General features: G+C 39.0%; 3 protein-coding genes across 5 annotated transcripts in view; 2 read left to right on the forward strand and 1 right to left on the reverse strand.

Moving 5' to 3' along the window:
- The window catches only part of LOC106959525 (zinc finger protein 883), a 12,223-nt gene extending 6,537 nt beyond the window's left edge, over positions 1-5,686 (reverse strand). The window contains exons 1-2 of one of the 3 annotated variants that reach the window (XR_001427378.1): positions 5,477-5,686; positions 991-2,956 (exon numbers count right to left, since the gene is read on the reverse strand). Coding sequence is in view for 2 of the 3 variants with exons in the window: in XM_015052155.1 (XP_014907641.1) it covers positions 1,120-2,835 (1,716 nt within the window). In the remaining variant the exon portion in view is untranslated. Of the gene's footprint in view, positions 1-183; positions 2,957-4,323; positions 4,626-4,856; positions 4,956-5,476 lie in introns of those variants that run through there. The other 2 variants (XM_015052155.1, XM_015052149.1) reach the window with 2 other exon arrangements.
- Positions 5,687-8,052: 2,366 nt separating this feature from the next.
- On the forward strand, positions 8,053-11,455 carry ftr14l (finTRIM family, member 14-like). The gene is made up of 7 exons (XM_015052169.1): positions 8,053-8,745; positions 8,848-8,943; positions 9,033-9,266; positions 9,357-9,516; positions 9,609-9,731; positions 10,084-10,220; positions 10,317-11,455. The coding sequence occupies exons 1-7, from the start codon at positions 8,347-8,349 to the stop codon at positions 10,698-10,700; spliced, it is 1,533 nt and encodes a 510-aa protein (XP_014907655.1). The 5' UTR covers positions 8,053-8,346; the 3' UTR covers positions 10,701-11,455.
- A 1,856-nt stretch (positions 11,456-13,311) lies between these two features.
- Positions 13,312-14,526, forward strand: part of LOC106959550 (transmembrane protein 150A) — a 34,604-nt gene continuing 33,389 nt past the window's right edge. The window contains exons 1-2 of the mRNA XM_015052194.1: positions 13,312-13,565; positions 13,857-14,098. Coding sequence (XP_014907680.1) covers positions 14,034-14,098 — 65 coding nt within the window. The 5' untranslated portion in view covers positions 13,312-13,565; positions 13,857-14,033. The remainder of the gene's footprint in view (positions 13,566-13,856; positions 14,099-14,526) is intronic.

The following is a 14,526-nucleotide window of genomic DNA, read 5'->3' on the forward strand; positions in this document are numbered from 1 at the left end:
GATTCTCATGTTTTAGTATACACAACTTCTTTTTGTTTTAGATCAAACAACGAAAAGTTTGCAGGTCAACAAGAATATGTGTTACCTATAACTATACACAGGCAATTAGTTTCCAAAGCAATAATGTACATTTGGATCTTAGGGTGAAGTTGAAACCACGCAGTAAATAATTAGGACACGGGTCATGTTGCAATATGCTACCCAGAAGATTTTTATTTTCTAATATGCATTTTTGTTATAGCTAGATTGCATGTCAGAATAGACTGGGGTCTCGACCAGTATTGCTCTCTGTACAGTTTATGAAGCCGTGCTAAACCACCAGACATACAAAAATCCAATCTCATAAATATACAGGACGGCTCATGTTAACGGAGCCCAACTTTATGGAAAAATTTGCAACATTTTTCTTTTCGTTTTTATATCCAACACTTAAAACAAATTAAAAGAAAAAAAAAAGACGTGGAGAGACAGAGTGAATCTTTCTATCAAAAGTTGTATCGTCTGGAACAGCACACTAGTTAACTATACATATATATAAAAGAAAATCAAGAAATATCTACATTGGATTTTTGATATTTGCTTCATACGAGTTACATCTGGGAGGGAAAAAAAAAATCAAACGGGGCAACAGTTCCTGTTCAGTTGTATTTGACATTTTTAATAAAGTCGCAGCTGAAAAGCAAATGTGTGCACCTGAAGATACATGAGTGGAACTCTATGAAAAAGATGAGAGGTATTATTTATCCAAAGATACCATTTTATCTTGCAGATTTTCAAACCACATTTGTTTTTCTTTTAAAAGAGTTCTGGATGTCCTGGAGCGAGTGAGACAGAATCACGAGAAATTCCTTCACTATATTCTATACCATCTTGGAGCTGCACACAAAGCCTTGGGTTCAGTTCAGTTGCATGTTTGCACAGTCTCTCAGGCCGAGTCCCCACCTTTTGAATAAATCTGAATTATTGTCCGTTTATTCTGAGCTGCTCCACTTAGATATCGACATGACCTCTTTGTCTGCAGAAGTTGGACTACCGTTTTCTGTGGTGCTGTGATATAGATATAAGGATTTGGGGGGACAGAAACGTATGAAAAGTGGTAATGGGGGCTAAGGGCTGCCTCTAAGGGTGGGGCCCTGGTCTGTGATCTACGTGGATCCTATGATGTCTGGAGAGAGAGGAAGAATGGTTAAAGCCTTTTCCGCAGTGAGAGCACCTGTATGGTTTCTCGACAGACAGGATGAGCTGCTTTGGGAAGGCATTGTTGGAGAAAGCCTTACCAACAGGGATGGCGGTGTACTGCTGCGGTTGTGGTGTTGGTGGCTGTGGCGATTGTGGTTGTGGCTGTAACTGCTGTTGTGTCTGCAGCGGCGACGCGAGCGCCTGCTGCTTCTCCAAATGAACTCTCTGATGCCTCGCAAGAGAGGAGGAGTGATTGAACTTTTTGCCACAGTGACCGCAGGTGTACGTTTTTCCATCCGAGTGGACTCTTTGGTGCCGTGACAGAGAGGAGGAATGATTGAAGCCCTTGTCACAGTGGTGGCACATGTACGGTTTCTCTCCTTCCTGGAGTACTCTTTGCTTTGGAGGCGAGACGAAAGTGATGGGTTTCCCAGGCTGAGGTGGGGAAAACACCGGGTTCTGCAGGTGGGTCTTGTTATGGCGAGACAGGGATGAGGAGTGGTTGAAGCCCTTGTTGCAATGTCTGCAGGTGTAGGGCTTCCCCCCGGCGTGGACTTGCTGATGCTTCTTCAGGTGACGCTTGCGGACAAAACTCTTCCTGCACATGTTGCATTTGTACGGCTTTTCACTTGAGTGAATCCTCTGGTGCTCTCGCAGAGTCGCGGCGGCCGCAAAACACTTTCCACACTGTGCGCACCGGTGGGGTTTGTCTCCGAGCACGACTGCTGTGTGGGTCTTTTGGTGCTGCTTCAGGTTGGAAGTTGTAGCGAAGCCTTTGCCACACTGGCCACAGGTGTATGGCTTTTCGCGCGCATGGACCTCCTGGTGCTTCTTTAAATGCCTCCTGCGGACGAAGCTCTTCCTGCACTGTGTGCACTTGTATGGTTTGTCTTCAGAATGCATCTTCATGTGTTCCCTCAGTGTTATGGCAGCTGCAAAGCTCTTGCCACATTCTGTGCATCTGTGGGGCTTGTCTGGCAAATGAATCATCTGATGAGACTTAAGGCTGTAGGCATCAATAACATCTTTACCTATCAGGTCAACTCCCGGGGGAACGTACGGCTTTTCTTTCATGTGAATTTTCATGTGCTGCTTGAGACTGGCTTCTACGGCAAAACTCTCCCCACAGTGGATACAGATATACGGGTTGAGGTCCTTGTGGATCTCAAAGTGTTGGTGAAGATCAGCTATGCTGCCAAAGATCTCCCCGCACTCGTTGCACTGTAGGCCGTGAGCTTCATGTATGATTACGCCATTCTCGGATTCCACTGTCAACTCGCCGCCATGATCGGACTCCATTTTCACCACATGCTCACCTTCTGTCTTAAGCAGCACCTCTCCCAGTAAAGTCTCGCCCGTTTCTGTCTTGATTTCTGCTGCTGTGAAACAGTGCATGTCAGCATGCTCCACCTTGATATAGTCATGGTCTGTCTCGGCAACGATCGCATCCACACATGCGACAGCCCCGAGTTCTCCCCCGAGTCCTTGGATCTTTAAGTCTGAGCCGTGGATCTCCAACTCCAATCCACGCTTTTCCTCTGTCATGATCTCCGTTTCGGCTCCATAGTGAAGGTCGACGTGGCTATGGGCTATAACACACTCCGACCCAAGTGTGTCAAGCCCTGGCGTGTCACATTCAGTCTCTGACTCTGCCATAAGAACACACTCCAGCCCCACGGCCTCCGTTTTTCTGCCGGATGATGACCAAAGAGGGAATCGGGGTTATATGTTGTTTTTTTTTTTCTGCCTGCGCCGGCGTTCTTGTCAGTGAGCTGACCTGGGAAAAAAAGTAGAGAAAAAAATTCATTGACAAAAAAATAAATAAATAAATAAAAAAAATAAAAAATATTGTGACATTATTAAAAAATTTCACAAAACACAGTGTTTACTCACAAACTAATAAGTTATAGGATCTGTTTGTTGCTTACTAATCATTCACTTATTAACCAATTTGATATCAATTAGGGCAGCCCAATTTTAGAAATAGTATCATATTTACTTTTCTATTTTAATTACTTTACTACTTAGCTTTTTTGCACCAAATAAAGTAACTGAATAATTTCAATAATGTCTACACAGTGACGATAAAGGCTGCCGTGTTTTATATCTGTTGTGAGTTTAATGAACAATAAAGCTCAACTGAAATTATACCATACATTGCTGGAAAGCAGTTTAAATACATAATTCCAAATATATTGTAGCCCACCAAATATTGCATTGAAGCAGCCCTTTGCGATACTGCACACACTCATTGTGATTTAGTAGACTGTGCAGCTTTACTATTAACCGAGTGCAATTAAGGCAGATGGTAAATTAAATGTATTTAATTTGATTAACAGTACTGCTAAACTTGCATCTAAACTTCACGGATTGCAACAAATATTTTGTATTTCAAACTGCTTTGACACAGCCATATTATAAATTTAGCAGTAAGTTGAACATTAATAGTGATGTGAGATTTTACAAACTTAAAGATATATGAAAATCTGAAAGATATCTCATCTTATAGAGATAACCAAAGAATCAAAGAAACAAACCCATTCTCTTGGTACTTAAACCAAGGCGCAAACTATTGGGATATAAAAACAGCAACAAAATATCCACAAAACCACAACAACTCTAGTTTGTAGGAACTATAGAGTGCTATTAAATCTTAATTATTTTTTTTTAAACTGCGCTTAAGGTAATATACTTAACCTATATATTGACATAACTCATACCTGAGCAAACCAGGTGATGCATTTGGTGGCTACATTAGCGTACATGCTTCGCTTCATTAGCTATACTCCAGTGATGTTTAAACAAAAGTAAACCACGCAGCTTCTTATTCGGTCTTAATCCCCAATTTCTCCCTCAGATTTGCTTTATGGCTCGCCCTTATTCTGATATACGAGGAACCATTTGAACATTTAGACAACGGGCTTTTTGTTATTAAACATTTAGGTTGTTAGCCTTTCAACAACAGCTACAAATGGCCTCCATAGCCGCTAGTTAGCTGGCTATGGAGGACGGGCGACTGGTTACCGACAAAACAGCATTGTGTTAGCTGCTAGTGCGTTTGCATTTTAGCCAGCTAACTAGCTGGAAGATGGTCACATACGCGAGTACTGTGCTTTCAGGGCTTCATAGACGACAAATACTTACAATAAAACAGGCGGCCAGACCGAGTTTATAAGCGCACCTTAGGACGACGGAACGACGCGGAAATTCTCCCAGTGCGATTATTACCAGGCCATCTTGTTGTGCCACACCAGCACTTCCAGCTAGTCTAAGATGGCTGCCGCTGGCTAACGTTATCCGCCTTAGCTTCCGTCATACACAATATATCTAAACAGGGTGGGCAACAATCGCTAAAGGGAGCGAATATTGTTGAAGAACTCGAATATATGATCCTAAATAATCATTGGACATTGAAGTTACGACATTGTGTTGGCTTTTAACCTAACTAAAGTGTATTTAGCGCGCTAAGACTCGCCTATAAATCCAAGCAGGAGCTGGTTAGCTGAAACAAAGATGGCTAACTGAAGAAGGACGCTGCTGTGCGAAAAGCCCGGGAAAGGGCGACTTATAGTCACAAAAGACGAGAAACTTGCAGATTATTCGAAGCCAAAATAAGCTCTTCAAGTTAACGAGAACCAAACAGTTTGCAAAACGATGCTTGCGTGAACCAGACCGACCTGATCCCGAGTGTTTCACTGCGGCAGCAGCAGAACAACCACACTTCAATGGCGGCCTTGATTGTGTTAGCAGCTACCAAGCATGCATGTCGCGGCTACATAGCCATGATGCCGAGCTAAAAACTCAGCTAATCCAGTTAGTTAGCAAAGCTAAAGTATCCATATACATGCAGATTGATATAATTTCACATCGCAAAACACTGGCGAATAACCTTTATGAAACACGAAACCGTGCATTTAAAACTACATTGTGTAGAGACAAAAGTAGAGTAGTCCACACAGAAATACAGATTAGAGACTACAGACTAATAGATTTAAAGATAATATAGTTCCTTAAACCTATAAATTTGTGGGTTGGTATGCTTTTAGGGCACTGCTGTTTCGATTATCGCGGGTCAAGGCCTGTATTTTTCCATCAGAGTTGTAAACTGCTGGTCAGCTATTACCACCCTATACACACAATATTTAAAAAGATACGACAGGATTATATCTATCGGAACACACCCGCCCACCTATTGAGAAAATATGTCTGAGAATAGATTGCATTTAAAGGATGAAGTGTTCACCGGGATTAACATCCTATAGAGTTAGTATACAAAACCGTGCATGCACACACCCACCTTTCTGTCCTTTTACTTTGTGGTTGTTGCAGAGAGAGAAGCAGAAGAATCGTTTGGGGATTTTACACGCTGGGTCTGAGGGGAGCTTTGCAAGTTTTTCAGTGAGCCTCGTCACACTGCTCTGGTCTGTGTGTCTTCGTTTCCTCTCACTGCCTGTGTGTACAGCTGGCGCCACAGCTCATCTGGCGCCAACGTTGGACCTCCGACGCACTTTAGCGAAAGCAACTATTGTCATTTCATATCAGCACATACACCATCGTCACCCCTACAGGCTGGGAGTTAAAGTGCAGGAGATTGAAAGAGTAAATTCAAAGTACTACTAACTATTAATTATTCCGTTGGGAAAGAGTAAACCTTTCATTCCTGCCAAAAATATTTCCAATGAAACGGTATGGTTTTCTTTAAATTTAGCCGAGCATTTAATTAAAGCTGGCTATGCATGGACTGAGTAAATAAATTATTAAGGAGGCAGACATGTAGGTTTGCAGTAGAGGTGATTAATTCCAAAGACTTGCTTTGAAATTGTGCTAAATCTGATCAGTGAAAATGTCACTAAGCATGTATAAAACATCTTATATAGACAGACTCCATCAGAATATGTGATGATTAGTGGAACACCCACTAATCTAAGGTTTAGATGAGCTCATCATTGGCATGAATGTTGCTTTTGAATAAGACTTTTAATGGTGCTTCTATAACCTTGTTTTTCCTTCAGCGTGAAGTGAAACACTATATCACTTCAGTTTAAAAAAAAACAACAACATTTGAGTGCTCAAGGTTGAATTAGTTTTATTTTGTCACTTATTGGTAAAAAGTAAACATAGTCCCACACAGTGATATTTGATTAAATAGGTCTTGGCAATGGGCAGTGACGCCATACACTTAGTGTAGTCAACAGTTGCTGACATCACCATTATATATATGACTACACTTCTAATTAGAAGTGTATCTTTTAATTGGTATTCTGACAGAGATTTTAACCAAGGTCCATAAATCTCTTAAAGAACTTAAGAGAAAATCACTCTAGAGGCTTAATGACCTGCTTTATTAATTATAAAGCCAGTTTTAATGTGCATTAGGAATTATTAATCTTTTGGAAAACCCAATGTGTGCAAGTTTGAACCATATTTCTGTTTATCTTAAGATAAATTGAAGATTTATCCCACCACTACCATTAGCAGTAAAATATACCCTGGGCATGACGCTACAACCACTATGTTTGACAGATTATGGACTCTTCCCAGTTTTGAAGTTTATTCTTTGGGTTTGAAAGTTTTAAAAGTTTACTGAGGCAGTTGGCTATCTCTTGTTTGATGCCATCTCAGTCTATGCTGATGTTCATGACTTCATTGCTATCAGTGACGCTATTATTCCTGCATCCTACCATTTGTGACTGATTTAATCATTAGTCGTTCATCAGTTGCCATTTAACATCCATGCTTATCTTTTTTCATCTTAGGGGAACAGGATTAGATGGTTGACATTTTAACAGTAACCTTAAAGTGTCAGCACTTTGATGATTCCCAAAAATATCGTGCCAGAAGGTTGTTGATAAATATAAATGCATATTAATTCAGTTTGATCTGAATTAGTAAATTCGGATAATTTGTTATATGAATTTATTACCTTACCTTGTATTTGTCATTTTTTTTTACCCTTTGTGGGTTAAATAAAATCCACAAAAAAATCCAAATTTGTGCATTCAGTTATTCCTTTTAATATTACTTACAGTGATATCTTGTAACACTATTTCTCCCTGAAAAGAATGACTGTTCAAATGCATCACTGAATGCCTGAAATTATATTCTTACTTAAATGAGTGTAAGCCTAAAACTATTGACTGATATATTTGAGACATGACAGGATTTGCTAAAAGTGTGGCCTGCCAATAAATGTATCTGTTGTGATATTTACAAGAAAAATGTCACTAAAGCAAGATGAACGACAGATAAATTAACAAATAATTCTAAATTTCAAGAAAAACTGTTCAAAGTAAAGAGACAATGGATGTGTTTTAGCAACTAAAAGATTTTCATTTTGTTTAAAATTTCCAGTTAGGTGTTTTCTTGTGTCTTACGTGCTGTTTGTTATTTAATCAATTATTTTATATGACTGTTGTTTTTCTAGCATGTAGAGTACCTGTATAGCCCTTTTCATTGGACAGCGGTGTCATTCTTAAGTACAAAGACACTATAATTAGGTTTTTAGAAAATAGTTTGATTTGCTTTTTTTGCCTTTTTAATGTGAAACATATATTTAATACATTTTACAATATAACATTATTGCAGTTTTTTACTTTCCAATTCTATCACATGGATACAGCTTATTTCATTCTGTTTTAGGTCAGTTCGTCATAACAGAGTAATATGAAGTTGTCAATTACTGCCACAAGATGGTGCTCCTTCGCCAGTGCCTTTTTTCTAGCAGTTGATTAGGTTTTGTAGGTTTTACAAGATTAAAAATAAGTTTTTGAAGAATAAAGTGGTAACGTGCTAACCTGCTTTTTTTAGCTACTAAATAAGACTTATTGTTACTGCTAATTTCAAAATGTTCATCCCCCCCCCGACCTTTCTGCCAGTTTCATCCTATTAAGTGGATTTCACAACAATCATATGTCCAACCTGGAATACTGGTTTTATGAGTAGTCCACATAGCAAACATTCTGTCACACAAAGCGTCACTCGCTCAGTTTCACCGGAACAGTTCACTTCGGGAGCTCAGTTATACTTGATCCTGTTTACTTGTAGTCTTTTTCTTTAGCCATCAACCTCATTAAAAGGCTGTCACGCTGCTCTCAAGCTGATTTCCTAGTGGATTTTATTTTTGGTGTCTTATCTGCTAGTTTTATTTTCTCATCTTTGGAAAAGAAAATGTCTCACTCAGACAGTCTGGACTTGGACAGATATGCCAATTTGGACAAATCTCGCCGGTCAGCCAGTCGAAACCAGACCAGGCAAAGGACCAAGGATGGGGAGGTCCTCTGTGACTTCTGCACTACGAGGAAGCAAAAAGCCGAGAAGTCCTGTCTGGTTTGCCTGGCATCGTATTGTGCGGAACATCTGCAGTCACACTATGACTACCCCACCCTGATGAAGCACAAACTGGTCAAAGCCACGGGTCAGATGAGAGAGAAGGTCTGTGCCCAGCACGACAAGCTGCTGGAGGCCTTTTGTCGCACCGATCAGACATCAGTCTGCGTCTTGTGCATGATGGACGAACACAAACACCATGACATCGTCCCGGCTGGAACTGAGAGGACTGAGAAACAAGTGAGCGTTGAACAGAACTCATTCTGCACTTTGAACTCAAAAAAATGTTTGTTGTTATTAGCCTTTAAGTATTTAAACTTTCTTTTCCTTGCATTTTTGTAGAAACAACTCGGTACCACTCTGCACAAGTCTCAACAAAGGATTGATCAGAGAATTAAAAAGTGGCAGGATCTAAGACAAGCAGTTGAATCAGTGAAAGTAAGTAAAACACATCCAAGTTAAATTGCAGAAAGGTGTTTTGTTCTGAAATGATACTGTTTTCTAATCATTCACATGTATCTCAACAGCACTCTGCTCAAACAGTTCTTGAGGAAAATGAGCGGATCTTCACTGAACTAATTAATTCTATACAAAGGAAGTACAATGAAGTCAAAGAGATGGTCCTCTCCCACGAAAAAACCACAGTGACACAGGGGGATCTACTCCTGGACCGCTTGGAGGAGGAGATAACTCTGCTGAGGAAGAGACACAACAACCTGGAGAAGCTCTCCCGCACTGATGATCACATTCACTTTCTGCAGGTGAGGATGATCTGCTCAATGTAACACAATGACTTTAGAGCTCAGAGTGGTCCATATGCTCATTTATGGGGACGTTTTTATGTTTACCAGAGCTGGCAGTCTCTATCGGGCCCCTCCGGGTATGAAGACCTAAACAACATCAATGTTGTTCCCAATTATTCCTTCGATCCTGCCAAGAGAGCCATTGCGGCATTGAAATTACAAGTGGAAGAAGTCAGCAAGACAGAAATGATGAAAATCTCTGGAGCAGGTAAACACATCTGTCTATTTTTCCTCACCAAATACAACCAAAACTAAGCAGTTTGATGAATCCCCTGCTTTTTTTCTTCTTAACTTTCATAGTGAAGGAAGTGTACATCACGCAAGAAGCAAAGGAAGGTGAATTAAAGTCAAGAAGAGAATCAATTGTGAGCGTTGATGCAAGGACTGTAGAAGAACCAAGGACAAGAGAAGATTTCCTGAAATGTAAGTAGCACGATATTCTGGTAATAAAACTATACATTTTGTTAGACCTGGTCTCATTGTTAATAACTACGCCTTCACTTAGCAAAAGGGTGAGTCCACAAAGTAAAATGACTGAAACTTGAATAAAGGTATTCAACTTGCTCAACAGGTTTATCCGTCGGTTAAAAGTCTTAGCTACAATTCAGATTTAGTGAAGCAAACACAGGTGTAGCTGCTTTTGTTACGCCATCATGTAAACATACACCATACCACACCCAGTTAAACTAGTGCTCGATTGTGATAAATCTGATCAGAAATTTTAAAAACCATCCTCAAGGACCCAAATTATTACTATTTTTTTTCCCCACTTCAGATTCTCTCCAGTTGACTCTGGATGTCAACACAGTCCACCGAAACCTTCACCTCTCAGAAGGAAACAGAACAGCAACAATGAAGAGTGACCCTAAACACTACCCTGATCACCCAGATCGATTTGACCACTGGCAACAGGTGGGGATTTACCGCTTGAAACATGTTTTATTTCATTGTTATTTTTTTTTATGTTGCCTTGGGTTTTTGATCACGTTGGTCTTTTTATATTCTTAGGTGTTGTGCAGAGAAAATGTGTATGGATCTCGCTGTTACTGGGAAGTGGACTGGCGAGGGACAGAGATAGACATGGCTGTTACCTACAAGGGAATCCGGAGAAAAGGAAACAGCAATGACTGCAGCCTCGGCTGGAATGAAAAGTCGTGGAGTTTGTACTGCTCTGAGTCCAAGTTCACCTTTGTGCACAACAACAGAAGCAAAGACCTCTCTGCCCCCGTGTCATCCCGCATCGGCGTCTACTTGGACCATGGGAAGGGTATACTTGCGTATTACAGCGTCTCTGATGGCATGCGCCTTCTGCACAAAATTCAGACTTCATTTATGGAGCCTCTGTACCCTGCTTTTAGCGTGTGGGGCTTTGGCTCTTCTATAAAGCTGTAGGAGAAGAACCATGGGATCAGATCTTTTGAATTACAGACTATTAATATTCTCAATATTTATGGGAAAGATGAGATAGACTGTATTTGGGTTCTATTTTATTGTATTTGTTTACTTACAAATGAGTTGCAGATAGAAAAGGATTTCAATTTATGTGTATATATTTTTTGTATTTGTATTTTGTATTTCTTTTACCAAATCTTCTGACTTACATTGTTTGTTTAAAGTGGTTCATCTATGATGAAATGAACATGAACAAAACTGATGGAAATTTTTATTCCTGCTGCATTAAATAACTGAAAGTTTCAGGAGAGATTTCACAGATTACAACTAATTGTTAAATTGCAACCATGCAGCAGTAATATAATATATTCCATACATTTCTTCCTGTGAGTTGCTTGAGTTTTCTTCAATATCTCTCAGATGATGTTTTTCCTTTTTTTCTTAACAGCATTTATTGTACTTAAAAATCTTTCAAATCGTTTTTTTAAGAAAACAATGAGATTTTTTAAAATATATTGTATCTATTGAAAGTGGAAACAAATGTACTTGACTAAAAAGTCAAAATCAAGCAAATACATAAATCATCACATTCTGGTTACTGTTGCAATTTTTCGGGATTGTTTAGGGTTATAAAAAAAACTATTAACTAAGAAATTGACACCAATCATCCTATCATGGTAATAAAGGGAATGTTGTATCTAAACCTATTTACATTGTATTTCTTATTAATTTGAAATAAAATATTTAAAATGACACATTTTTTTCTCACTGCCTGGCCTCAAATCATAATGAACTTTATCCCTTTTAGGACAGTTAGGTGAACCAAAATTATTTCTATTTGCAAAATGCCAAAAAATTAAGAAAGCATTTTTCAAATAATTTTTCTTAGTAATTTTCTTAAAATTTTAAAGTTTACATATAGTTCCTTATTACTAATGGAATTGCCTTTTTAGTGTATGGTCAGTTATCTGAATCATCTCACAAAGCTCCCAATTTTGGCCCTTTTCTTCTAAGAATTGATGTATCTGAATCAGGTTTGAAGAAATAATCACACACATCTTTTCAACTGTGCTCACAAATTTTCCATGTGATGAAGCTTAAGATTTTGTGAGCAAATTAGGCTGTATGGTTGAGGTAATTTTGTATTTGCATGACCCATTTGTTCCTGAGCTTTACTTTCTGACTGGTGTTTTGAATTGTTGCTTCAATATTTACACTCAATATTCATCCTCCTCACAAAATGTATCACTGGGAGTTTGCAAAGCAACCTTAATAAATTGAATACATTCTGGAAATAACTGAGATGTAGTCTACTTATCTATTTGAAATGTACCTTTTTAAGTCCCGTTAAGCTTCATTTGGAGAAAGAAATTTTTCACAGAGCCAATAGTACACCATTAATGCAGTCTGGTATGTGATAAAGTCTGGGGCTTGTTTAGACCCGGTATTAACCTGTGTTGAACGTTGACGCCCTGCCCAAAAATCCACCCTGAGGGATTATATCTTGGCTTTGCATGCAAAAAACAAAACAAAACAAAACAAAACAAAACAAAACAAAACAAAACAAAACAAAACAAAACAAAACAAAACAAAACAAAACAAAACAAAACATAACCACATCCCTCAGTGGATTGTTACATTTTGAGCTGATATTGCAACCAATAACTCAGACATCTCTGAGTTATAGCTGGATTGAAAATTCATCTAAATAGATTCCACAAAATTGCTTCCTACACACATTTCAAAATGCATGGTAGGCTATTCGTCCCCAGTCAAATAAAGCAACAAAATTCTGAACACTAAATAATAAACAATTTGATGGATAACATTTAAGAATTCTTCATATCAGTGATCTCATTTAGCTAAAAGGACGGTTAAAAAAAGAAAATCCAAAACAAGAACCTAGAAAATAGAGCATTCATGTTGACCTAACATGGATATTCATGGAGTATCAGAGTAAAGGGGGTGAACACAAATAATCGCTATCAGTTTTTCATTTGTAAAAAAACAAACAAAAGACCACCATTATCACCCACCATGTGACACTGATCACAAAAATCCTTGCAGAAAACCTTGCATGTTGTGATTTTTAGAATGATATCAGTGAGTCGAAACTCTTGCTTTCCTAGCGGTGATGACTCACTTAATCAAAATAACTTGATTAGCCGCATTCCAGGCTCTGTCTTGAATTTTGTTAAAGTTACAAAATAATACTTTTTATTCCTCATAGAGACTTTCCATTTGCGTGTCGTTATGTACACCAGGGGGCAGTATTAGCTCTATGTTCAACAAAATGGCTTCAAAAATCCCTTTTTAAAACTTTTCACTACTTTCTTTCGCTAATAAAATAGGAAACCTTTCCTGAGCATGAATTTTCATATTCACAACAATTGTTCTTGTTTGATCAATTTGAGACTTTCGCGTATACACCTTTGAAGACGTGCTTGGCGGGTAGGATTTTTGCTACACCGCAGATTTATTTACATTTCATTGTATTCAGTATAGAAAAATGATTAAATGATTGGTTGAGTAGTCTTTGTTACGGTGGAATGAAGTCTTTAATCATCAACGCCTCGGGCCACGCCCACTCGAACCTAACTTTAGGTGGGCGGAGTCAAACAGCTGGATCTTCTGGGATGTCTTCGGGTCTCGTGGCAGCATTTCTGTGAGCGCGAGCTGTACGCCACGCACTTCAAAGCGAAACGGCCAACTTCTGCTCAGGAGAAACACACGAAGCAAAGAGATTTTTAAAGTAACGCGGCATCTTTTGGCACTTTGTTTTGAAGGGGACTAGGAGGACACGTCGACGGTCTCAAAGTTTCCACAAAACCTCCTGCAAAACTCGCTGGTCCTCGGAGGCTGAAGGTGAGTAATGAGCCACATAGTTTGCTGTGATAGATTAAAGAAAAATGCACATGCCTAATATATATCACTTTGTTGCACTCCGCAAAAAAAAAAACAAACAAACAAAAAAAAACGGATAAAGAAGGTAACATCATAGTTTCACAAACTGAACGATTTTTGCGCGTGATTGAATCACATTTCACCCAACAAAGAAGATTAGTTTAATTTGTATTGCTGATTAGTGCGCGATAAGTACCTGAATAATCCTGACCTAACTCGCTGCCTGCCCCCTTTCTCTGTCTCATTCACCAGCTAAAAAAAGGACACATCTGTCCCATCTGCCAAGCTCCATCTTTAGGAAAATGAATCGGTCTGTGATCATGCAGAGCCCAGTCACCTGGAGGTAAATGTTTGTCTGCTACCTGAGAGGATATTCCTGGGCTGGTCGAAGAGGACGGAGAGGAAAGGGATTTTTCAAGGTGGTCCAAAATGTCTCTGTGGATGATACTGCCCGTCAGTCTCCCAGTACTGAGCATCACTGGGATATGGGTTGTGTAAGTTTTAAATTTTTTTGTATTGTACTACAGGCTTTGTATGGGTTTGTTTTTGTAATGGTAGCCAAAATACCAACAACAATGTATGTCTCTTTTCCAGCATTATCATAGCAAACGCCAATAAGAGATCTAACAAGGTGCTTTATGTAGCCCTCTTGAACTTTAAATAAAAAAACAAACATCTTATATGATGTTCTCTGCGTGTACCTAGTTTTTTTTTTTCTTTTTAGAATTAAGAATAGATTTTTTTTTTTTGAGTTAGGGAGCAGTTTGAGAAATGAAATAAATCAAGTTTCAAGTTTGCCAAACTATTAAATGTCAGTTGTGTTTAACACAATTTGGAAAGTTGTGTGAGCTGATAAAAGTCTGTTTTGAAATATATATATAGAGATAGGGTGAGAAGCTCGGTCATCCGGGAGGGACTCAGA

This window comes from Poecilia latipinna, unplaced genomic scaffold (assembly GCF_001443285.1).
Source record: "Poecilia latipinna isolate Pla-1442-1.1 unplaced genomic scaffold, P_latipinna-1.0 Scaffold53, whole genome shotgun sequence".
Taxonomy (NCBI): domain Eukaryota; kingdom Metazoa; phylum Chordata; class Actinopteri; order Cyprinodontiformes; family Poeciliidae; genus Poecilia; species Poecilia latipinna.

Excerpts from the sequence above, each read along its gene's own strand:
- ftr14l (XM_015052169.1), top strand. The coding sequence starts at position 8,347 with ATGTCTCACTCAGACAGTCTGGACTTGGACAGATATGCCAATTTGGAC. Across the intron at positions 8,944-9,032 it reads AAGCAGTTGAATCAGTGAAA|CACTCTGCTCAAACAGTTCT; the intron begins GTAAGTAAAACA and ends GTATCTCAACAG. Across the intron at positions 9,517-9,608 it reads GATGAAAATCTCTGGAGCAG|TGAAGGAAGTGTACATCACG; the intron begins GTAAACACATCT and ends TAACTTTCATAG.